The following is a 27,418-nucleotide window of genomic DNA, read 5'->3' on the forward strand; positions in this document are numbered from 1 at the left end:
GTTCCGACTAACCCCTTGTCTCACCAACCTGTCCTAATATAAAGAGCACAGAACTAATCTAGATTAAAGTGCAGTAATCTTGTAATAAAAAAGTTGAAAAATTTTGTAACAAAAAAAACAGTTTATAAAACTTTTTACGTTTACATTAATTTTTTAAAAGAATTAAATTTTGAGTATTAGCTAGATTTTAGTCTTAATTTATAGTTTTTTATTTTTGTGTGACAAAATGATGTTTCATAGTAGTTTATCAAAACATCTACAACAATTTCTTAAAATTTTAATTTAAGAATTTTTGATATATTTATTTATTTTGAGTTTTGTAAATAAACTTTTTGTTCCTAGCCACCTTTGGTCTAAGAAAGCCAACCTCCACTTCACACAATTAAAACTGTCAAACCATATATATATATATATATATATATATATATATATATATATATATATATATATATAAGAAAAAAGTTTTATTATTTGACTTATTTTGATAATTTTTTATTTATTAATAGCATTAATTTACCACTAGCAAACCATATTAATTAACCATCTTGATGATCTTTTACCCCTTATTCCTTTTTTTTATCTAAAAAATACCACAGCAGATTTTTCACATTCACAAATTGATTATAATATAATAACACAAGAAACTTTTATCATAATTTAAACTAGAATAATCATAAGTATTTAAGTACCTAAATCAGTTGCAACTTGAACTTTTTTAGTTTGCTTGATTCTATAAACTTCATATATGCCACCAGTTACCAAAAATATTACTAGAGTAATTGTCATACCATATAACACTGTTTGAAATATTGGTGATTGAATACTGAAAAGTTGAACTTTTTTATCAGCCAAAGTCAAATGACTCGCATTATTTTGTTTGATAGCATTCTATAAAAAATTTTCTTTTAATAAAAAGTTACAAATCTACTGCATTAACTGATATGAATATAATGCACTGCTACATTGAAACAAGTGTTATGCAACACTGAATTATTTGATACAAATATTTGTACAATAGACTATTAATATGTTTATAGTGAGTTAAGTATTATATTGTTAATTAGTTTTATATAATATATATATATGAAAAAAATAAGTGATTATATTAATGCAAATTGAAATTATAGATTTTCTCAACATTTTAAAATTACATTAATTTATGCAGTAGCAGATTAGTGGTAGAACACTTGTCTCGTAAATGAGTTTTGACATACAAATTCACCCAATGCCTTTACAATTGCAGATAACTTGTTTAACAAGGTTTCTGGTTTAGAGTGAACAGAGTTAAGAGAGTTTAAAAAAAAAAAAAAGTGCATTTAAGTACAGTTGCACATTTGTTTGTTTACTTCAATATTTACCACTAGAGTAATACAATGAACTCATTTAAACTTCTTTAAAGAAAAAACTTAATCTATTGTCAGTACTGGATTACTTCATTATGTCACTTTTAAGGATATTACTGAGATACTGACTATGATGATAATGCTATTACACTTAATATGTATGTATTGCAACATGTTTGCAATTAATGATGCATAATTTTTTTTTCAATAATACATTTTTAAAAATATAATAAAAAAACAGCACCAATCTTGTCTACTTTAAATCTACACAATAGTATAAGTAACTGTAGAAGTTACTTATATTATTGTGTAGATTTAAAGTAGACAAAATTTTAACTAAAATTTTGCTGAAAATGTCGGTTAAAATTTCTTACATTACATGTACATTAACAAACTTTATTAATTTAAACTGAAAAAAGTACTACAGTAAATTATTGGTAAGTGGAATACCAAATAACTTGAACTTTTGTTATCTTAAACTTTTTCATTTGGTTCACTGAAATTGTTTAACAGATTACCATTGAAATTCTTAAGTTAAATCGAGACTCTAGTAACTCAAACTTTGATAAGTCAAACCATTTTTTTATCCCATTACAGTAGGGTGTGTCGATTTTTTTGGATAAAATATATTTTTTCAAATTAAGAACAAATAAAAAAAATTAGCAAAAAATATAACTCGATATGTAAAAAAAGTGATACTTTCAAAACTGATTTTATTTTAGTGCTAACTTGGTAAATTTTGATTTTAATTTCAATTATTCTGGTTAATAACAATCTGCTGGTATCCATTTTTTTTCTTTCAAAAAGTAATTATTACTTTGTAGTTGGACCAAAAGAAAAGTGCTGGTAAACATATTTTGTTTATTAAAAATGTCAAAAAGAACGAGTAATCCATTATCAATTAAAATGAGCAAACTTGTAGGAAATGGAAAAGAACTTTATACAACTGAGCTTCCAACAGCTAGAGATATGCGAAGATATGGTATATTTTTAAGAGAAAATAATGAGAAACGTATAAGAAACTATTAGATCAGCTAGTAAAAAAGTTCATGAGAAAATATCGATTTTAGAGCTTCAATTTATCCACTCTCAGAGGAACAAAATTGGTAGCTTTGGAATTTTTCATATTGGTGGTGCAGATAGGAGAGAATCCTAAAATATAAAATAAAACAACAAAGGAAAATTGCAATAAGAAAGAAGAAAGAATGGTAAATATTTAAGAGGAAGGCTCATATGACTGTATTATATATTTAAACTATATATGTATATATATTTAAACTATATATGTGTATATGTGCGAATCAATTCCATTCAATTCGTAAATCAAGTGTTGCTTTGGTTCAAGATTAGATTCAAAAAAATTGCTTTGAGTTTTTCAAACCACTATTTGTTATTGTGTTGTTATTTCATCAGATATCTAAGGCTAAGATCCTATCAAAATGTTTTTATTTATCTCAGCCAGAGTAAAGTAATTGAAATAGAAAGCAATTGTAAACAATTGCTTTCGATTACAATTGCAAAACAATCAAAACAACCACTGAAAAATTAATTTGCGCATTAGGTTTTTTTTTGTGAAAAATCATGCTTAAACTTAAATTTTGTGATTCGATTCGTCTCACAAATCAAAACCCGCTCCGATCCGAGACCTAACCTAAAACAACAAACGCCGATCCGTAGGGCCCCAACATAGATATACATATATACACACAAACACACACATACATATATATATATATACATATATATATATATATATATATATATATATATATATATATATATATATATATATATATATATATATATATATATATATATATATATATATGTGTATATATATGTATATATATATATGTATATATATATATATATATATATATATATATATATATGTATATATATATATGTATATATTTATATATATATGTATATATATATATATATATGTATATATATATATATATATATGTATATATATATATATATATATATATATGTATATATATATATATGTATATATATATATATATATGTATATATATGTTATATATATATATATATATATATATATATATATATATATATATATATATATATATATATATATATATATATATATATATATATATATATATATATATATATATATATATATAGCCCTTAGATGTTTTCCGAAAGTTTTTTCCAAATTTTGTTGACAAAAAGTAAAAATTAAAATTCAAGACCAGAATTTTTTTTTTAATAATTGATAGACTGCCTGCCCCAACCAAACCCTCAGACAATGTAGCAGCACTCCCTTGCAGGTCAGGCTAAAAGATAGTAGATGTAGCAGCACTCCCTTGCGAGTCAGGCTATTTGTCAGTCGATGTAGCAGCACTCCCTTGCGAGTCAGGCTATTTGTCAGTCGATGTAGCAGCACTGCCTTGCGAGTCAGGCTATAAGATAGTCGATGTAGCAACACTCCGCGCATGATTTACAGTAAAAAAAAAATAAAAATAAAATCATTTTATTAAAAAAATTAAAAATAAAAACATTTTATTAAAAAAAATAAAAATAAAAACATTGTTTACATTGTTAAAAACATTCAGAATGTTTTTAAAACATTCTGGTCAATTAAATTTGCGTTTTTGTGGTTTTTTTAAAAAACGATTTCTTTGTAATTAAATTAATGGTTTTTACTTTCGTCCAACATGCAAATGTTGGGCGAAAGTCAAAAGTAATTAAAAGTGACGTATGTGCTGGCTTAAGAATCACTTTTTTCCTTCCGCTCTTCCCAAAGACAACAAACTATGGATCTATGTATATATATATATATATATATATATATATATATATATATATATATATATATATATATATATATATATATATATATATATATATATATATATATATATATAAATAAATATATATATATATATATATATATATATATATATATATATATATATATATATATATATATATATATATATATATATATATATATATATATTAGGGTTGGACAAAATCAAAAAAATTAGAAAATTATACCTGGCTACATGAAATCTTGTTCCTTAACATAATAAAAGTGTTATAAGTTAATTCTGGGATATTTGACCACTTTAAAAACTTTTTTTTGCATAGCCTCGCCTTGAAGATAAGAAATTTTATTTGAATTTATTCTATATGTTTATTTTTATGAATTATTTTTTGAACTACCTTCTTAACTAATTTTTATGCATTAATCGTTACTATAAAAGTTTGAAACATTTTAAATAAATTACATTTTTGTCCCATTCCTACAAATGAATTTTGAAATATTTTTCATTGTCTTCTAAATTATAAAAACACATCACTGGCACTAGATAAATTGATAATTCTGCAACATTTTATAAATCTTCTATGCGTGCTACTTTAAATTGTTCTTTTTTAAAGTAAATGCAATTTTCATCTTATCATTGCTATATACATATTTATACTTTCAAAGGTCACTCTGTCCTGTCTTACTTGGAGTACTGGTTTTAAGTATTTATAAACGGCTATTGTTAGATGAAAAAAGAGCAAATCAAACTTCTTTATAAATGTAAAAGTTTCATATGCATTATTCTTATTATTATCTTAAAATAATCTTTAAAGTAGATCTCTTGTTGTAAAATATTGTTTTTAATCTACGCTGGTGGTATTTATGTAAAACATAAATTATATTAAAAATATCATACGCATGTAAAAAAAATTCATATTGTGACATGCATGTCACAATATGCATTTTTACTACATGCATATGATACTTTTAATATAATTTGTTTTACATGTTGCAATACATACATATTAAGTGCCATGTCAATTATTAGTAAGTATTAAAAGGAAAAAATTAAAAAAGGAACAGATGCAATGGATGTTTAGTGTTTTAATTTTATTCAATTAATTCAAACTAAAAATAAAATTTGGCAGAACTTAGAGATGAGCTACATAAATATGATGACTGTGAACAAAATATAATCCAAGTTAATAATCAAAATCAAATTAAATCTTCTCTGAATCAAACATGTTTGATTTATAATATTATGAGTATTAAAAATATTGCTCTGGTTATGAGATAATGTTACCTTTTGAGTGTACAGCGTAAATATAATACATTACTTTTTCCCCTGAAACATCATGTAATCGTATAATGACAATTGTGGAATTAATGGGGGCAGCAAGACAAAGGGTATTACTTTTGACCTATTTAAAGTTTTGATAAAGTTTGGCATGCTGATCTTCTCTATAAACTTGCTTCATTTCTGGAAATTTTTTAAGATTATTAAACTATTTCTTTCAAACTGCAGTATTTAAGTCATACTGCAGTATTTAAGTCATACTGCAGTATTTAAGTCATCAACTGCAGTATTTAAGTCAATTTTATATTCGGAAAGTTTTATTTATCAATCAGTAATTTAATTACATGGACAGTATATTTTTCAGTAAGTTTTATTATTTCATATAATAAAACTTACTGATAAATATACTGTCCATGTAATTTTACACGCAGGCCCATAGCAACAGGGGGAGGGGTGACGGGCAGCAGGGGCATCTGTCCCCCCCCCAATAATTTTTCAAATAAATAATTTTGAAAAAACTGACAAAAAAAATGACTTAAAAAAAAAGAAGGTCCTTAAAACTATTTCGGAGCCCCTTAATCCAGCACTGACCCCCCCCTTCCTAATATAATTTTGTTCCTACAGGCCTGTGTCATGAAATAAATTAACCCCTGTCGGCGAAACAAATTAACTACCATAATATTATAACTTCTTTGGAACAACTTTTACGAATTACGAAAAAACCATTTCAACTTGATGTTTTCCAAATGCATTTGTTTTTAAATCTGTTAATTAGAATAGATATGGATATAATAACAGTAGCACTATATATATCTTAAGCATTTCTGAATATTTATACATTCAATATATGTGTATATCGAATACTACTATCTATCTACTATCTATAATTTCTACTAATTTATTGCTCTGTTCTATATATATATATATATATATATATATATATATATATATATATATATATATATATATATATATATATATATATATATATATATATATATATATATATATATATATATATATATATAAATATAAATATCACTTCTACAACATAAAATTACAACGAGAAAGTCTGAGTTATTATCTGAGTTAAAGTTAACGTGAAAGTATTATTCCACTTCTAACAGCAAGAAGTGTATTACTAAAGAATAAAGAAAAAATATACACTATGTGAGAACAGAGTATAATGATACGTAGCAGTGAAACATATAAGATAAAGGTGATGTCCATCAAATGATGTTCTCTATTTGGAAAGAATTGAAAAGGCAACAATCAGATAGATGTGCGGTGCAACTAAGAAAACAAGAAAAGTAGTGGTGATCTTATATAGAGATTAGGAATAGTGAGTGTACCTAACGGGTGCATCAGGGAAGATTAAGGTGGTTTAAAGTCGCAGTTGATCATGTAGTAGCATCCAGAACTTAGAGTTTCAGGAGCAAAAGTCAAAAGTAGAAGCTAAAAACTTGGAGATCGTGTGTTAAAGGCGACATGAAAAAGCTCCAGTTAAGCAAGAAAATGCTTATGATCTTATACAATAGAGAAACAGCATTATCAGCAATATGATATTTCTGTGTGAATCTGCAATATAATATTATATGTGTATACATATATATATATATATATATATATATATATATATATATATATATATATATATATATATATATATATATATATATATATGTTAGTACATAACTCCACTGTTACTTACGGGACATTTTGATTTTTGTAGAGTCACATTTTTAGATATATATTTTTTGTTTTAACAGATATGTTTATATATTGATCAGATGTTTATATATAAATCATGTCAAAATCATTTATTTGTTTTCCTGTATATTGAAATTCTGTTCAATTATTATAAATTTAGGATTTTTAGTTGATTATATGCTGTGATACTTATGGGATGCAAATAAGCATTGCATTAAACCTGTTGTTTTCAGTTGAATATTTCAAGCCAAATATTTAACCTACATAAACTGGCTACTTAGGTTAAATTAAGTAGTTTATTATTCTGCATAAAATTATTCAAAAGGTTGTTTTAGCTTGTTGTGGACTCGAAGGATAAATGAAAATAAGTGAATGATTAATTTTTAACTTTTTATTAACTAAAACAATAAGAAATATTAATATAACAACAATAATGTTCATCACATTCTCTCCGACTACTTTAAGTTTTAAGTAATCAATTGTTTAAAGATCTAACCGATTTGGAGCCATGCACTTTCAAGTTATCGTCTTTTACGGTAAAATATCATTTTCAACTTTATTGGACATGGCAAGATGAGACTCACTGGATATTGTAGGAAGATCGAATGACACAGTCTCATCTGGTTTTAGCAACTAGTGTGCAGCCTCATATGGTTCTTGTAACAGGTGTACAGTAGATTGTTCCGATGAGCTTAGATTCGCTGTTTCCAAGTTAACTGTAGGTAAGACTTAAGTTTGAAACTGGTTTGCAGTCTTATCTGGTTCTTGTAACAGGTGTGTAGTAGATTCGACAGTTGCTAATAACACCAGGGTGGCATAACGAATTGTGTAAAAACAATAGAGTAAACAAGCTCATTGCTTAAGAGTACATACAGCTAAAAGTATCAGGTGCAATATTGTATTCCTTTTCGGTAAACATGTCAAAATTGTAATAAAAAAGCTCAAGACGTCGTTGATATATTTTATCATTCTTGATTTTACTCACATTATTCTTATTAAACATAAACAATTCAGATTGTTGATCAGTTAAAAGCTTGAAACGCTTCCCAGATGGCACTAATGCGAGCAGATTCTATAACAGCACATGCCTTTTTTTCAATAGGGAGATATTTTACCTCAGATCGATATAACAATTGCAAAAAAAAGCAACTGGTCTGCCATTTTGATTAAGAAGTTCTGCAATAGCTGTATCAGATGCATGGGTTTCTAATGGCTTATTCTCATTAATAGAACACAACAAGCTGGGCATTTATATCTAGGATGCAGTGTTTTCACAAAAAAAGCAAACTTTTTTTTTTAGAGGAGTTGCTACTGTTAGGAGTAGCAGCAGATGTGGTGAGAATTTTTGTATTATCATTAGAAACAGGTGCTGTAAAAGTAGGTTTCTGGTAAACTGAGGATAGATAATCTTCAGAATACTTTTGAAGACATACGTAAGTTCTAGTTTTGTAAAATAACCTCAAGTAACATGTCATGAGCTTTGTCAATTTTTTTTTTGTTACACAATGATTCACAAGTTAATAAAATTGTTGTGGACTCAGAGGATATATGACATTAACTGAATTATTGGTTTTTAACATTTTAACATTGACTAAAACAATAAGAAGAAATATTAATATAACAAAAATAATATATATATATATATATATATATATATATATATATATATATATATATATGTATATATATATATATATATGTATATATATATATATATATATATTGTTATAGCTAAAACAATATATATATATATATATATATATATATATATATATATATATATATATATATATATATATATATATATATATATATATATATATATATATATATATATATATATATATATATATATTGTTTTAGCTATATAAACTCTATAATCTCAAACATTATTATTAGGAAAAGAGAACTGAAGTTCATGCAATATTATTATTTTTTGATCTCCTTTTTATTTTTACAACAATATAGAAACTTGTCAAAAATGAACAGTTAAAAATAATTTTATTCAACACAACACACATTAAAGTAAACTACATTCGCAGTTTTGTAGAACTTATTATAAGCTAAATAATTCAAAACGCGTATAGAAAGGGGTTAATTTATTACGATGGGGGTTACAAATATTTAAGCCCCCGGTTAATCCATTTCACCTATTTAAAAGTAATTTAACTCCTGGTGTTAATTTATTTCGAAATAGATTGACCGGGGAGTTAAAATGTTTTAACTGGGAGTTAACTTTTTGGGGAGTTATTTCATTTGCGTCACCTGCATGTAAAATAAAAAGTGTTTTTAATGCTTTGATAAATAAATAACTTTATGATTAAATTATTTAATAATGATCTTGAGTTTAATTTGAATTCTTGACATGATTTTTAGAAAAGTCAGATAAAAAGCTTTATAAAAATACTTAGGATTTTGGGATTGTCTACTGCTGCTAAGAACAATATAGTTAGGATGATGCCATCATTACAACAAAATATTTAATCTAAATATAAACTAGACAAGATAAATTTATTGGGAACAATGAAAATGTCTTTGATAAGACCAATAAAAATAAGATATACTATTACATAGTAGCAATAAATTTTGTGACACAGTGGAGTTAAGAAGTGTTTGATATAATAATTTGATATATTGTTAGCATCTAAAACTAATTTAATATCTATTTTTTATTGCCTCAGAAAATTATCCAATGTTATAGAGTGCAATCTGGACACAAATTAAGCAGCAAAGTTTCTTTATTCATTGAAAAGTTCAAAATCATTTTCTGACTATCAGCAGTATGTAAAAATACAATAAAACTGCAGAAATTTTTAAAAATTTAAAAAATCTTGTAAAATTTTGAATAAAAAAAATTTGGCTTAAAGATCCTGTTTCAGGGCTAGAACTAAAACTGCTTCCTTCATTTCTAAACTTTTTTTAAAAGAATAAAAAAATAATACATAGACCACAATGAATACACTTTGTTCTACTCTATTATTGTTTTAATTATTAGTATTCATATTATTATTATTGTTATTAACAACAAAAAACGTACCATTTTTAAATTGTACATTGCAAAATCAACCATAGCAGAGTTATTTTTTAATAAACGGTTCATGCATGATTGAAGTACACTATAGTTTCCACCTAGTGATACTAAAATGAAAAACAGTCCTTACATCTGCTGACAATTTAACAAGAACAAATCTTATTATAAGCGTCAATAATAAAGTCTTGTGAGCTGATATAAGATTTCAGATTTCAAAGAAATAAAAATAATAAATTAATAACACTCTTTTAACAATGAAACTCATAATACTATCTTTTTTAACTTTACTTTACTTATCCTCCAGCCTGCTTTTAAGCATAAACTATTTAATTTTTTAGAATGATTGAGAAAAATTTTTCTAATATTTTTGGAACAAATAAGAGACTTTTTTACCATTTTTTCAAAAAACATTCTTTAACAAAATACCTCCATAATAAGAGCTGTCAGTATTGAAAGCTTTTACAATTTTTATATCATATTTCTTTAAAACATCTTTGTAAGATTCAATTGTGTACTGATCAAAGATAGCATAACTTGCTTTGCCTGCTTTTAGTGCATCTAAAACGTCTGAATGACTTGAAAGGTTGTTATCTACCAAGTAAATAATAAATTACAAACAAAAACTTACCGAAAAATTGATTATCTTTAAAATAATAAATATTTCAAAATACAAAAAAATACACAAAAATGCATATAATTAAAAAAAAAAGTCACGGCTTCTACTGATCTTTTAAACATTCCATGAATACTTGTAAACATAACACAACTACCAAAAATGCTTTTGAGGAAAACTTATTCTGTGTAAATTTTATGCTGTAGATGCATAATGTATACATTATGTTTCCCACACAATTAAAAACACAGGTTAACAAAAAAAAGATATAAACTTTCACTTTAAAACATTCAACAATTTTGATTCTGCAATTTCATTTGGTAACAATTTCCAATTATTACACACTCAGTTAGTGAAATTTATACCTAATGTACTTTATAGGTAATTCAATGATTTTCAAGGAAATGATCAACAATCTATTTTGTGCTAATTATTTTTATTTAATAGCAATTAAATTTACCTTTAAGAAGCTTTATCGACGATACCTTATTTGCCCATAAATATTCTGGTGACCCTAAATTTGCAATAACCTAATAAAAATCAACTTACATAAACTTTAATTTTTCATTAGTTTTTACTTATTTTATTATTATTACATATATATATATATATATATATATATATATATATATATATATATATATATATATATATATATATATATATATATATATATATATATGTATATATATTTACATATATATACATATATATATACATATATATACATACATATATATATATGTATATATATATTTATAATAAAATGGTTCATCTTTTAATGACTTCGGTTACAATGATAACACAATAAGAAACCAAAGATTATTTATCCAATAGTTTGAAATGAAATGTATCTAATGTAAATAAAATGTCAATTTCTTATACCTTAAAAGAGTTTTCTATTAAGGAATTGACTATTTTTTCTTTAATTAATAGTATGGGATTTATGTTTAAATGTTATAAAACCATTCTTAAAGGAGGCATCAGTCAGATAAAAAAGAACTTAGTGATTCAGAAAATATTTTCTAGAATTCACGGTTACAATTTTCAGCATTTCCATCTAATAAATTACTTTTACTATTAATCTTTTTTTTGTTTGCTGATTGACATAACCCTTTTGTATATATTTGTATAGGCTTTTATTATTTGCTAAACGATGTAATAATTTTTGATTGTATATCAATAATAATAAATATATAACAATAATAAATTAAATTAAAAATTTATCATTATTATCTACTATACTTATTAACTATAATAACATTTATGTTACTCCACATTGAGTATAAACTTTCCAAAAACTAGTTCAAGTTAAAGCTATATAAAGCTCATTAGATGACTTTTTTTGTTGATTAATAAGCAAATATGGCTTCAGGATCAACTTTAAAGAAGTTGCATGCGAAGCAGCAAAGCAAGTAACAGAACTAATCAGCGACAGCAACACTTTTGAGAAGAGTTACCCTAGTTTAAAATATGATTGAAACAGCACTAAAATGGGCTTTTAAAAACATAATTTTAGACGGTATTAAAAAAAAAGGCAACTAGTCGAATGAACCAAATTGCTAGAAGGCGAAATACAAACTCTAAAGTCAAACAAAACCATGCCATCATTTTCAGCAATCCTTAGGTAAAAAGGTAAAACTACAGAAATGGCAAAACAACGTAACCAACGATTCAAGTTGTCACCACTGATAACAAATCTAGAAAAGAAAAAGAGTCAAATGTCTTTGTCATTGGTTTTGCCTCATCCACAACAAACAATGACAAAGACGCTGTAATGAAATTCTTTGAGACTGTAGGGCTAACAACAGTAAACATTAACCATATACACCAAATAAAATCTAGTCAAAACGACCAAATCTCATACCTTTTTGGAACGTCATCCACTTTAGAACTGGTGGGATTTGCTGCAATGACGTCGTTTACTCAAACTTGCAAAAACCGTACATCTTGGCCTCATTACAAACTGCTATTGCAGCTACTAAACAACCCATTGTCCACGCTACCATCACCGCAGCCAACAACATCACTGATACTAGATCAACCGGCGCATCAACCCTGACCACCAAAATTCAGATCTAAGTTAGATCAACTAAATACTAAGACCGTCACAAAAAAGTACATTAGAAACACAACACTCATTTACGCTTCTGGACCAACAATCTATGCTTTCAGAATAGAGAAAAAATGAACAAGCTAACAACAAGACTAGCAGCTATGTCAATAAAAACCAGCCACACATGTTTTTTGTCAAAACATGGTTTAACGAAACATCGGATACAATCATCAGTGGCTACCACCTGCACCGAGTTGACAGAAATGGCAGAGGAGGCTGAGTTGCCATCTATATGACATGATGATGTCAGAAGTCAGGATTAGTCAACTGAATTCAAACTCAATAGAACAAGTGTGGAGAATAATAAAGTACGGAGGTGAATCGTTCTTGCTTAGCTGTATATACAGCTAAGCAAGAACGAATTAGTACATTTTTAGCTGCGGCTATAGATGCGATGACCAAAGTCATCGCATCTATAGCCGCAGCTAAAAATGTACTAATTATAGGAAATTATTCATATATATATATATATATATATATATATATATATATATATATATATATATATATATATATATATATATATATATATATATATATATATATATAATCTTACTTATATCTTTAACAGTAGTTATGACAATGCTGAAAAGCTCATCAAACGAAAGATTCAAGATGCTGGGATTTCTATCAAATTGTATAATGAGTAGCATTTGAATGTCAAAGTTCCTCTTAAGCAAATTTGCAAAGCAGTCCGAAAAACATTATTTTTTATTACGTATATAGTTTATAAGAACATTTAATGTCATATTACAATGATTATTACAACATTAATTACATGATTATTAAAACAAACTTTGATTTTTTTTGTTATTATAAAATTCAAGTTGTTTCATTAATCAGCATAAAAGTCAACATTCGTTTATTACGAAAAAAAATATTTGTATTTATTTGATTTTAGTCATCTTCAGTTGAAATAATATCAAAAACTTATACTATATTATAGAAAAAAAGTTATATAGATACAAAATAAAGTGTCACAAAAGATAACAAAAACAATGTAAAATTTAATTATAAAATTATTAAAAAATTTAACAAGATCGGACAAATCAGATTTAATGAAAAGGAAGCAATAAAAGACTACACACACACACACAGATATATATATATATATATATATATATATATATATATATATATATATATATATATATATACAATGCTAAATATAGTTAAACAGAGAGAGCTAATTTAACATGATTAATCTTTTTGTTCATATTTGGTTTTTGCAAAATTATATATACATTCCTTTAATTTGAGTTCAATATTATTGAAAGAAGAATCTAATATAGAAAAACATTTATTGTTATATGTAGCATAGCAATTTTTGTCAACATGGAGATGTTTAAATATATGCTAGTTTTTGTCTCTCCGATAGTTCTCGGTCATTTGTTTCTGTAGATGGCAAGTTGTTTCCTCAAGATTTACATCTTGTGTAAACAAATATACAGACAACAAATGATTTGAACTCTATCGGAAATGGATTTTAATTAAAAATACATTGAAAATTTTAAATGAAGTGAAAGCTAACTTTATGGAGACTGATTTACAATGTCTTAATAATATGACTTAATCTCTTTTTAGTAAAGTCCAATAGTTTTCCAATGTAGGAAAGTTTGAAATATTTTATTAACAGTTGATCTTATGAACTAACTTGATTAGTATTAGAGATTTTTTCCATATAAGAGTTGTAAACTTTACTTATTAACCAAAATGGATACACAATTTTATTTAGAATTTGAAAAAGTTTTTTAAAAAAAAAAAAAAAAAAAAGCTTTTTTAAGAAATTTAAAAGAACTTGTGCTATATAATAACAGACTCACGTTATCATTTGGATACGAGTAGATGGTTGTACTAACAATATCAACAGTCAGAGCTGAAATTAAATTGCCCACACATATTGAGGTTAAGACAATACCCATAAATGTCCAAATTATTAATAACACTCTGCCACAAAATGTTGAAGGAATCTTGTCCCCAAAACTAAAAAAAATAAAAATTTGAAATTATTAAAATACAATTTTTATATATTTAACTTAAGTAAAAAGTTATAAAAAAGAATTAAAAATATTATTATTACAGCAACATACCCAACAGTGGTAATTGTAATAATAGAAAAGTATATTTCTTCAAATATACCACTCAAAGTAAAACATGGACTTTTTTTTTGTCTTGTTGAATTTTTATGTTGCTAAAAAAAATCTCTTCAAAGTCATTATTCTTAACAAAGTAGGATACAGAATATACTTTAAAAGTTGTTAAGTTCAGCAAATACTTACACAATAAAACAAGATAACACCAAACAAACAATTTAATAAAACATAGATTCCAAATGTTCCCAAAGCAATGTAAATATTTCTAAAAACTAATTGTTCATTTTCTTTTAATTGAACACGTATACTGTTTTGAATTGATACAAACACAATACCTGGAAGCTTTAGAGTTGAAGAATACGAACTATCAAGAACTTGTACAGGCACTGTCACAGGTAATTTTATTGCTGTTGAATTCAATTTTACAAACTCTAAACTTGTCATTTTAATCTCTTTATAAACAAATGAAATATTTTTTGAAAATGATGTACAAGCACCAGCACATTGTAACAATGATTGTTCTGTTGATGCTATCATTACACCTACTGGTCGATATGGTGAGGTAATATTTGAACTTGCAAATGGTGGTATTGAAATGTAAATAATTTCAATGATAGGATCAAAGATGTGACATGTATCTAAAAATAATAAACAAGTTATAACATTAGGTTTTTTATTCAGATATAACTAATAGTTTTAAAACAAAAATGGTTTAAAAATAAATAAGAATAGAAAGTAACTTACAAAATGTGATAATGCTACTATATGGTCCAATACCTTTCCTATTGTAACCAGCTATTTTAAGAAAATACCGTGAATAAACACGTAGGTCATAAAGTTGAACTGATTGTTCAGTATAAGTTAAATTAATCATTATCCAAGATTGATTAATAATGTCTAAGTCTCCTTGATTAAGAAGTTTATATGCTATTATGTAACCCAAAGGTTTTCCCTGCCAATCTTTTTGAAGTATGTGATTCCATGAAACATAAGTTTTATCTGCATAATAAAATGATGTAGCATTCAAGCCAGTTGGGGCTGTTCTAGGTACTGATTAAAAATTAAACAGTTTTGAAAATTGTTTACATAATCTTAAACAAATTAATTTTCTTCAAAATTTTTATTAGAACTTAAAATAAGAGATATTTCTTAAAAAATTTTAATTAAAATAGTAAAGCTTTTAAAATAATATTTAAAAAAAAATTATTTAAAAAAATAAAGTATAAAATGTCTTTTAAAATCATAACTTTCTACCAATAATATACAACAAAGATTATTAGATACTATAAGTATGTTATCTTCTTGTGTAATATAAATTCACTTTTTCCATCATGATTACTTTAAACAATACCTTGTTTATCATATTTGAAAAATAACATTTGTTTATCATATTTCAAAAATAAAATTTGTTTATCATATTTGAAAAATTAAACTCGTTTATCATATTTGAGAAATAAAAAATTATTTAAATTCATCATTTTATTCAATAGTCTCTTTTTAGATCATTCATATTTTTTAGATCATTCATATACTTATCATAGATCCATAAACCTGTGATTAGTTTAAATGTTTTGCCTAATGTACATTGCAATAATACAATTTAAGTTATAAAGAACCTACCTGCTTCATCAGTTATACATTTTACTTGCAACTCGATTCCTCTACCTACTTTGGTTAAAGCTGTCAATATTATAATATATTCAGTGAATGCATCAGTTTTGAATACAGTGTAACCAGCAGCATTTGCAGGTAATGAATCGTTTTTAAAATTGTAATTCACAATTTTTTTATAAGCTATATTATAACTTGTGAGTACACCTTGAAGATACCCAGAAGGAGTTGAGTCCCAATATACAGTAATAGAATAAAAAGTTATTTTACCACATCGGAAGTTGACAGCAGAAACTAGAGGCACTAAAAATGTTTTAAAATTTTAGTCTACAAAAAATTTAAGATTGTTTCTCTAAAAAACAAAGGGGTAGAGCCAAATAAAAAAGGTTAGCAGAATACATTGATTATCAAAACAATCACTTCAAATAACTTCATCTTTAAGTAATTAGTTCAAATTTCTTTTGCTTTTTATAAACTCATTTATTTAAGTAAAAAAAAAGCAACAATCAACAATTAGTTTTAAAAAAATGTGAAAAAAATATATTCACTAAAATAATCTATAATATTGAATTATTGTTTTAAATGGCTCCACAACCCTGTTGAAAAGCATTAGACACCTCTAACTTTGGTTTTAACTTAATTCCAAACCTCCAACTTTGGTTTTAACTGTAATTCCAGAGCTAAATACTCCTTGATATTTTGTGTTAGCAGATATGTTTACTATATAAATCATATTTCCAAACAAATTTGTAATGTTGAAATATGTTGCACTAGGATCACTTAAAGTTGCTGACCTAATAATAACGAAATATCAAATAATATCTTCCAAGCTGTATATATGTATATATCTATATCTACTATATATATATATATATGTTATATGTATATCTATATCTACTATATATATATGTATATATCTATATATATGAATATATATATATATATATATATATATATATATATATATATATATATATATATATATATATATATATATATATATATATATAGCCAAAAAAATTTTTTTAACAAATATGAGTAAAAGTTCCAGGTAACAAAAGAAAAACTATTCAAACTAAGTTGAGTAAAATATATTTATTAGTTAAACATTGAAAAATATTTTAAAATTTTTTTCTCTAACACAGAAGGCCTTTCATATAAAATCTTCAGCTGTGCATGAAATTTACATAACTATAAAAAACTCTTTATATTGAACTTCCTATAAAAAGTTTAAAAAGGAAGTAATTAAAGTTTATATAAAAAACTATAATTAACAAAAATATAGTATAACTTGATTCTTTTTGGTAAGAAAATTTTATAAGTAATGTGAAAATAATTACTTTCTGATTATATGTTCATTGTGCCATATCCTTACTTATGAAGGCGAGCTTCATAAATAAGAAGTAAATTCTCATTTGAGAGTTTTAACATTGGAAATAAGTTAAAAAAAGGTTCATTTTCATGGCAATTGAAAACATGCTGATCAAATTTATCTGAACCAATACCTGTTCTGCATGTGTAGATGTGTAGATTAGTTCTTAACCTTCGGTTATTAGTTTTACCATGTATATTGTTCTTCCATCACATCCATTACATGATAGAAAATAAATAATATTTTTTGATCCGTTTAGCTACAAATTCCAATATAAAAATTACAATAAAATCTAAATTACAATAGCCATCACCCTAAACACAGAAAGGAAAATATACCTTTTACATTAGCTAAACTGATCATTTGTTTTGTATCTAATCCAACAAAAATGGAAATCAGACTTCAACAACTGAAACAATTTTTAGTTCGATGCAATTACCCAGTAAAAATCATTAATAATGGAGTTTTTAAAGCTCAACCAGCACCTCAAAAGAGAGAAAAGAACAAAATTATACCTTTTGTAACTACAAATTTTGCAAATATTAATTTTGAAAATTTGTTTGCTACTCTACATGGTATTTTGAAACTGTCTGTTCTAGACAATAAATTAAAATCAGTTTTAATTTATTACAACGCCAACCAAAAAATATTTTGAGACACATAAGTACATCAAGTTTTAATAAGAAACCAGTTTTATTGATGATGAACGCAAGGTTTTAAAATGCGTATCAAAACGTTGTAAATTATGCACTATGTATATTCAGTTTGTTAACCATTTTACCACATCATCTGGTAAAGTATAGTACATTAAAACTTCAATATCATGTAATTCAAAAAATATTATTTTTGGAATAAGTCACAACATCAAAGTTATTACATTTAAGCAGTCAACAGCCTAAACAACTAAAAAGTTTTTTTACCAACGCAAGCTTGTACTGAAGTTATTTTTCAAAGATCGGTTTTTTAACCACTGAAATACCATATAAAGGGAAAACTCATTAAGATTGTCGGCAATCTGTATGCTTCTTTTATTTTTCAAAATGTGACAGGCATATTTCCGATTTCATCAAGGAAAGAATAATAGGTATTTTTTCTGGAAATTCCATTGATTTAAAGGATGATAGAGTTCCATTGGGCATATGCAATTCCTGCAGAGCAATGGTACAAAACCATGGCAATGGAGATAGAAACTTGCCTATTCCCAAGCTACATGACTTTAACATAGTGATTATTAGACCACAGACCAGAGGATTTGATTCTTGTAATTGCTTAATTTGCCAGGTTGGCCAACTAAAAGGACATTCTGCAAAGCTCACTTTTTCAACCAATCAAGATTTGAAAGAACCATCAAGTAGCTTTGATAAACTATGCTCAAACTGTCTCAGTGTAGTCAAAAGAGGAATAATCATGTGATATTCCTGTTCACAAGCCACCAAGTTTGAAAACTTAAAGAAAATGATAGTAACTGATTCCAGAACTGCTGAAAAAATTGCGTCATCTATAATAGATCAAAAGGTATCCTCTCCGCAGGGCAAAATTAAGTTGAGCAGAAAAAGTTGTAAAGCTTTGGCTATTACTCCAGGTCCCTCCAAAGCTCAGTGCATATCAAGAACTTCTCTAACTACTTTGGACATGGTTCAAGTTCAAATCAATGATGGTCTTTCAAATAAAAAGATGCAAGAACTGGCTGTAACATTAAACAAGACTACAAATTTAAAAATTGTTGGAACAAAATTTAGGGAAAATTTTACAATGGCTAGTCAAAAAGTTGAAAGTTTATTCAAAGTTTCCAAAATCTCAGTTACAAGGCCATCAACAAAAACTGATTATTTGGCGAAGGTTCACTGCAAGAGTTTAGGGGATTTTTATAACTCAATTCTCAGAGTTAGAGCAATCACTTTACCACCTCTCATCAAACTAAGTATTGATGGTGGAGGATCTTTCCTCAAGTTCAGCTTGAGTGTTATCTCCAATCGTGAATGTCAAAGTGTCAAAATAAGTTCAGCCTCAAATGACAAAAGCTTACTGACTGTAGAAGATGGGAAAGAAACAAGTGCCAAGCGTCAGCTACTAGTTGCTGTTGCTGAAAATGTTTCAGAAACTTATGAAAATGTCAAAAAACTTTAAGTTTATTTGGGAAAATTGATGTGCCTTTCTTTATGGCATGTGACATGAAGTTAGCCAATATCATCTGTGGCATTCAGTCTCACTCGAGCAAACACCCTTGCTGTTGGTGTGATGTTAAATCTAGTGACCTCAAAGAACAGGGAACTCCAAGAAACTTCAGACCCATTAGGATGCAATACAAAGCATTCAATGAGAAAGAGAATGGAAAAATGTGCGCAAAGGATAATCATGTTGTTCATAACCCTTTTTGTTGACCAAGAAGATGTTAATCAAATTATTGAGTTTATTCCCCCAATGGAACTTCATCTTCTCCTTCGAATTGTAAATCATCTTTACAAATCAATGCTAAAGATATGGCCTAAAGGCAAAGATTGGCCATTACTTCTGAAGTTGAAATTACAACCTTATCATGGTGGAGAGTTTGTTGGGAATGATTGTCATAAGCTTTTGAAGAATATGGATGTTTTGCAAATAACTGTTAAAAGAGAAAAGGCATATCATATGCTTGGTTTTGTGAAAATATTCCAACATTTTAAGAGTGTTGTTAGCTCCTGTTTTAAAAGAACATTAAATACTGCATATGTTCAACATATCAAAGACTTTAAGAACTCATATATTCAACTCCCAGTTTCAGTCACGCCAAAAGCCCATGCAGTGTTCTACCATGTTCCTGAATTTATTGCTCTAAAGGGTACAGCATTGGGCATTTTTAGTGAGCAATCAACAGAAGCCTTGCATTCAATCTTCAGTGCTCAATGGGCTAGGTACAAAAGAAACCCTGAACACCCTTGTCATAGAGGCCAATTACTGAAATGTGTTATTGACTCTAACAGCAACCATCTTTGAATTTGATTTTTTAAATAAGTTTTTTTTTTAAACAGTTAAACAGTGATATCTAGAATTTCATTCTAGAAATACTTGATATAACATTTGTTCATAAGAAATATTCTCGTCTAAAATTTTTGATTATATTATAAACTATATCATTTATTTATAGTTTCATAAAATATGATAAATTTATAAAAAATTAATCAGAAGTATATATCTTATTTTGCAAGTACTAAATAAAAAAATCTCAACAGCAATTTGAATAAAAAGTAATAAACATCATAACACCACCATAAAGTAATTTTTTTTGAAAAGAAATCATCTCATGTCTGTATGTATGTGTTTTTTCAATATGAGATTAAGGTTAAATGAGATTTTCTTTTGTTTGATGTCTTGTTAAAACCCATTTCAGTAAAAATATATTTGTTATTTAAATTAAAAAAAGTTGTTACTATTGTGTGTACTTACAATATTTGGTCAAACATTTTAAACAAAAACAACAAAGCAAATCTGTGGATTTAACAACTAAAATATAAAGAGATTTTCATGTGTTTTAAATTCAGAACAATTCCAAAAAATGCCTCTAACTAAATGTTTTCTGCCCCATATTTTATACAAACTTGGACAAAAAAAGCACTCTTTTTGCAGAAAAAGTACGCACAAATGTGATGTCTAACAACCATAGAATCCCATATCCACTAGTCACATGATAGTTACTAAATTAGTTAATTGATGTAACTTTGAATCTTTAAAAAGCATAAAAACCACAAAAAGCTGCTATATTTTGACTGTTTTTTCAAAGGTGAGATTCCTACTTTAAGAGCTATACCTTTGCACAGATAAAAGATATCTTGCTTCTATTTTTTTTGCCTGAAAGATACATGTCAAAGCTTCATTCTATTAAATTTTAAAAATTCCATAGTTGATAATAAGGTTAGAATAAAAATGTAAAGCATCTGTTGTCTTGTTTTAAAGAGGCTTTTAATGCCATACCCTATACTTTAGGTCCCTGTACACAAACTACAAGTATTAAAGAGCTGATTTTTTGTCAGGTTATAGCCAACACATATATGTGAAGAGTTTTTGATATTTTTTAAAAACTCCATAACCCAAAAGTAAAATAAAAAACAAAACAGATTTACAACAGGGCTCTAAAACTAAAGTGCTATAAAACTTTAAATATGTTTTTCTCCTTTGACTATAGAGATTAGATTTTAAATTTTACATCTGGTGATACCTGAGATCTTGCAGATTAATGCCCCATTGATCCTTTTTTTAGTCCTCAAAGTTAAGGGTGGAACCATTTTTGGATAGGTGTGCTGAACAGTTCAGAAGTAATCAACTAAATTCTTAATAAACCAAACTGAATAACTGTAAATAAAGATACAATAATTGTAACTGCTCGATTGGTTAAAAGTGTTCACATGTCTAAGTAATTATGTTAAAAGTGTTCACATGTCTAAGTAATTATTTTAAAAGTGTTCACATGTCTAAGTAACTATGTTAATTATGTTGAGCATCTTTATTTTATATTTTACAGTGTTTAAAGATGAAATCAAAACCATCCACCACCGTTCTCACAATTTTGATTAGAAATCTTTTTCAACCAAAAATATATGAAAACTCAAGTTTCTTTGTCACTGGCTCCTTATTTGATAATTGCTAAGTTTATGAACCTTTACCCATAATTTTATCATATATTATAAGTGTTATTGTAAACATTTTTTAATAATTTGCATTCTGCAATTGCATGATCTTCTAATCACTTAAAAAAGTTTGCTTGGTTTGCAATGTATAACATTCCAAAAAAGCAAAGGAAGTTATATTTAAGAAATAAGTAACATTGAATGATTAATGGACCTCTTCAATTCTTAATATTGATTTTATATAATAAATTTTAAAAAATGTCTAAATTAATTTTGTATTAAATTATCTACTGAATGTTGTTTAATGGAATTTTTAAATTAATTTTTATAAAATAGTAACATTTAAACCTGGCAGAACAAAAATTTTAAAATTATATAGAAATTACCTGAATTAAATTAAATTTCTGGAAACTATATAATTAACAATTTGGTTTACTTTTTCAAAGTCTGACATTCTGCTTTATTAGTTAAATATATATGAAAAGTATGGTCTGCAATTTCTAATCTTATTCAGGTTTTTTTTTTAACTGATGGGCCTTCTCCAAGGGATGTTGCTAAAAGAATGCTTTGAAAAAAATTAAAAGTAGAGACACTCTTATAATACTTATACAAACTTCTTGATCTTGATAACTGTTATTTCTTGATCTTTTTAGATAATACTAGTTGTTTATTTTATCATTTTATAGAATATTTCATTTTAGATTTAAGTTGCAATTTCAAAAAAACTGGTTAGGATATAAAGCTTTTGTTAAAATAATTGATGTTGTAGAGTTTATATAACATTTAAAATTTATTTAATCTTCTTCTAAAATATGAAACCTAATCCTTGGTTTGAGTGGTTACCTAAAATTATAAGCATATTAGTTAACTATTATCATTTATATGAAATTATTTTCATACTGTCATTGTACTTAATTAAAAACATAATATGTAATTTATGTATTACTAGCAGTAATTGCATTGAAAGTTTTGTTCAACGTATTTAAAAGCCATTTTGCTTTCAACAATCTTTTTCTAACTTATCAACAATCATGTTATCAATCAAATATATAAATGGTTAATTTAGATTTTTGCTGTTATTTAAATAAATATAAGTGAAAAAATAACAGCATAATAACATCATGACACAGAATAACGCTAGTTTTGCGCATATATAGCTTATCTCAATGCTGTCATAATTTTGTTAAATATAATAGCATAATTTTAGTGTGAAGAATTTAATAGAAATAATAATAAATTAAAAATAAGCTATTTATTAATAACAAGAAAAAACAAAAAATCAGTTTAGTAACATAATACATAACAATCAAATATAAACTTTATGTATCAAGTTTATATTTAGGTGTTATCCAGTATTCATTAAATGGTGTGAAGTTTAAAATTTTTTTAAAACTTTTTAAAGTTAGTTTTTTAAATAATAAAATGAGATTTGAGAAAAATAACTTACCATTCTAAAAGCAAACTTCCATTATATATTTGCATGTCAAGATCACGCCTATTTCTTTTACTTTGAACTTTAAAATCTGACTCTGAATAAACAGCTTTCACTAAAATGCTATAACCTTTTAAAACACCATGATAATCATTTGGATCTAGAGGTTTCCATTGTAAAAATATGCTGTTTGTATCGGTTGAAAAAACTGATATATTTTTAGGTGGAACTGATGGTGCTATTTAAAATATAACAACAAAAATATATATAATTTAGATATAAATTATCAGGCTTGGACAGGAATGGCGTGCAATTGCACTCTGTAACTGACCACACTAATAGTTTTTTTTCTTTAAAACTTGACCACGGCTATTTTGATGTTTTAACAATTCAAATGCAATAAAAAAAAGTGTTACGATGTAAATAACTTTTAATCGTTGATCTCTTCTAAAGTTTTTATTTTACACAAAGGTTTTAAATAAAAACATAAAATTAATTATAATGATTGTTTAAATAAACACATTTTGTGTAAATTAACAAAAAATGTTAATTTACACAAAAAAACTCTTTTTTTTGTAGGCATGTATTTTTAATGATAAATTTAAACATTTGAAACTATTTTTCCATATCTTCCTAAAAATCTTTTAAACAATTATTTTTTGAAAAAATTTTTTCAAGTAACTTTTATTTATGAATAAGTTCAAAACTTTTTGTGACAACTTGCTCAGAACATTTTATATGTGTAGGAACATTTTATATAAATTATACAAGGATAAAAAATAACTTTATTTACTGATATAAGCATGTATATTGTTGATTAATGGAAAAGTTTTGAAGCATTTTGTAATGTTTATAGGATTAATTTTCATAATTAAACTTATGATTTTTTTGAATCTTCAAAACAAACAATTTATTTTTTGAAATAATTATTTTTTTTTAATTATGATAGGAATGAATGAGTTTAAATCTTTTGTAATAATTTTTAAATTCGTTACGTGAAACGCTTATTAATAAAGTTACAAATTACTTGTAATGCTCAAATTAAAATTAAATTAAATTGCTAGTTTTTTTTCTATTTATACGAATAAAAAAGTTTAAAACATTTTTTAACTTGACTTACTAATTGGAGCATGAAATTATTAAAAATCACTATTTAAAAAAGACTATGTTAAATTTTTGAACAATTTTTTTTTGGGCAACTTTTGTGAAAAAATAAAGGATTATACAATTTAAGAATAATATGTGAAGAATAAAAAAAAAAAATAATAAAAACAATTAGTAGTAATTTGTTACTTAATTTAAATGAGTTTGGCATAACTTTTATTAATGTTTTATTAAACGTTTTTTATTAACATTTTAATAAACATTTACAAATATAAGTTTTAATAATATATATTTCAAACGCAATTGAAAACGTAACAAAAAGTTTCACTTCGAGTTTAAGTTTTTATTTTTTATTTTTATTTTAGTACTTATATATTTTCTTTTTCATAAGGAATTAATTTTTCTTTTTTATTATTATTTTTTTCCTAGTTTAAGTTGAGCTTAAACTAGGAAAAAAATAATAATAATAATAAAGAAAAAAATTTTATCAAATGAGTTTTAGTTTAGCCTGTTAATAAATGAAATCGGGATTTGTTTTAGAATTCAGGGGTATATGGTTTGAGTTAATATTAATATATAATAATTCATCATTCAGTATTTTAAAAGGCTTGAATAATTTTCAGAGATGATAAAAGTAACATCAAAAAAATCACAATTTATGCTTATTTCAATTTGAAAGCGATTATTTAAATCATTTTTTATATCTTTTTTAACTTTACCGAGCTAAGGACTGGATTTATGCATTACTAAAAAAGCATCATCGTGATAAAGGCCTAAATCATTAACAGTGATTATTTTAATAATTAAATCAGAAATATATAGTCTGACTTACTTGCAAATTTCTACTACATCATAACTGCTGATTGTTACATCAAAGCTGTCATTTTTTTTTCCCTATGATTCCTTAATAAAATAAAGTAAGGTTTTTATGCAATTCTTAATAAATCTTTTGCAGTCTTTTTAATTTCAATTATGGAGAACCAATTAATAAAGTCAGTTTTACTTACATTTATAATTTCACTTATTGAAAGAATTAACAACCTACAAACTAGTTTGCATTGAAAACTTTTTATAATCTTGAAGTGTTACAAAATCTTTTTTTAATCATGCTTTAGGTTTCCTAATTAATTGTATTTTCAAAATTTTTAGGGGTTTGTAAAAACTAGTAATAAGGCTGCATACAATTTTTTCATTGTTTTCTATTGTGAATCAGTAAAATCACAAAAAAAAAAAAAAACAAACTAAAAGTTATTATTATTTTTTTTAATTCCGATTCACTCTCAACAAGGCTGCAAGCAACCACTATCAAGTTGAGAGTGACTGGAATTAAAAGATTAAAGTTATAGAGAAAAGGGTTGAAATGCAGGGGAAAAAACAAGACAAATAAATTTATTAGAGCATGCAGAGAAAAATACAGTTAGGGAATGAGACTTTGCTGAATGACAAGTTAAGTGAGAATGAGAAAAAAAAAAGAGATGCAACTTTAAGACAATTGGAAAAAGGCTCAAGCATATCAGATAGAGAGTCCAACTACATTTATAATGCATTTTTGGACCTTGTCTAGAAGAGAAAGAGCACCATTAGAAGAACAAGCATACAGGGACAAATAAGAAATTTGTAATGTTAATAATTAAAAAAGAGAATGGAATAAGGAGTAAAAAAATAGTGAGCGTGATATAGGTAAGCAGCCTTAGCGGATGCTTATCTAGCAATCAATTGTATACATGGTTTCCATGGAAGGTCAGTAGTAAATGATAATCCAAGAAGCTGTAAGAAGAGAACTCAACAAGAGGGTTGCCATTCATTAATTTAGGAATGTCAACAGTATTACGATAGTTGTTTGCAGTAAATAACATATTTTTGTTGGAGTTAAAATTTACAAGCCCCAATCTGTTACAGAAGTGATATTAGATTCAACATCAACTGCCTGTTCTAAGCGATCAAAAAGAAAAGAAATTTTGTAAAGACAGTAGTATAAAGATAAGTCATCAGCAAAAAAAACTACTTTAGATGTAAGTTGTCAAAGATCATTAATGTAGATAAGAAACAAAACAGGACTAAGGATAGAACCTTGAGGTACCCCAAAAGTTACTGGAAATGAGGAAGAGTGTTGGCCTTCGAGGATTATTTTAATAAAGTGGTTAGAATGAAACAATTTGATAATCTCAAAAACTTTCTCAAATACACCATATAAAGTAAGCTTATGAAGAATACCAGCATACCAAACTTTGTTGAATGCTTTAGATTTATCAAGACCAAAAATGCAAGATACTGCTAGTAAGTAACCGGGGCCCTGGCCCTGGCACTGTC

General features: G+C 25.9%; 1 protein-coding gene across 1 annotated transcript in view; it reads right to left on the minus strand.

Annotated features, from left to right (window-relative positions):
- The window catches only part of LOC105846263 (phosphatidylinositol phosphatase PTPRQ), a 173,623-nt gene that overhangs the window by 24,587 nt on the left and 121,618 nt on the right, over window positions 1-27,418 (minus strand). Inside the window, exons 10-20 of the mRNA XM_065810927.1 lie at window positions 24,020-24,242; window positions 17,248-17,393; window positions 16,609-16,902; window positions 15,733-16,038; window positions 15,175-15,626; window positions 14,986-15,086; window positions 14,719-14,878; window positions 11,240-11,309; window positions 10,593-10,757; window positions 10,173-10,273; window positions 690-888 (exon numbers count right to left, since the gene is read on the minus strand). Coding sequence (XP_065666999.1) covers window positions 690-888; window positions 10,173-10,273; window positions 10,593-10,757; window positions 11,240-11,309; window positions 14,719-14,878; window positions 14,986-15,086; window positions 15,175-15,626; window positions 15,733-16,038; window positions 16,609-16,902; window positions 17,248-17,393; window positions 24,020-24,242 — 2,217 coding nt within the window. The remainder of the gene's footprint in view (window positions 1-689; window positions 889-10,172; window positions 10,274-10,592; window positions 10,758-11,239; window positions 11,310-14,718; window positions 14,879-14,985; window positions 15,087-15,174; window positions 15,627-15,732; window positions 16,039-16,608; window positions 16,903-17,247; window positions 17,394-24,019; window positions 24,243-27,418) is intronic.

The sequence above is a fragment of the Hydra vulgaris genome, chromosome 11, assembly GCF_038396675.1.
Source record: "Hydra vulgaris chromosome 11, alternate assembly HydraT2T_AEP".
Classification (NCBI taxonomy): Eukaryota; Metazoa; Cnidaria; class Hydrozoa; order Anthoathecata; family Hydridae; genus Hydra; species Hydra vulgaris.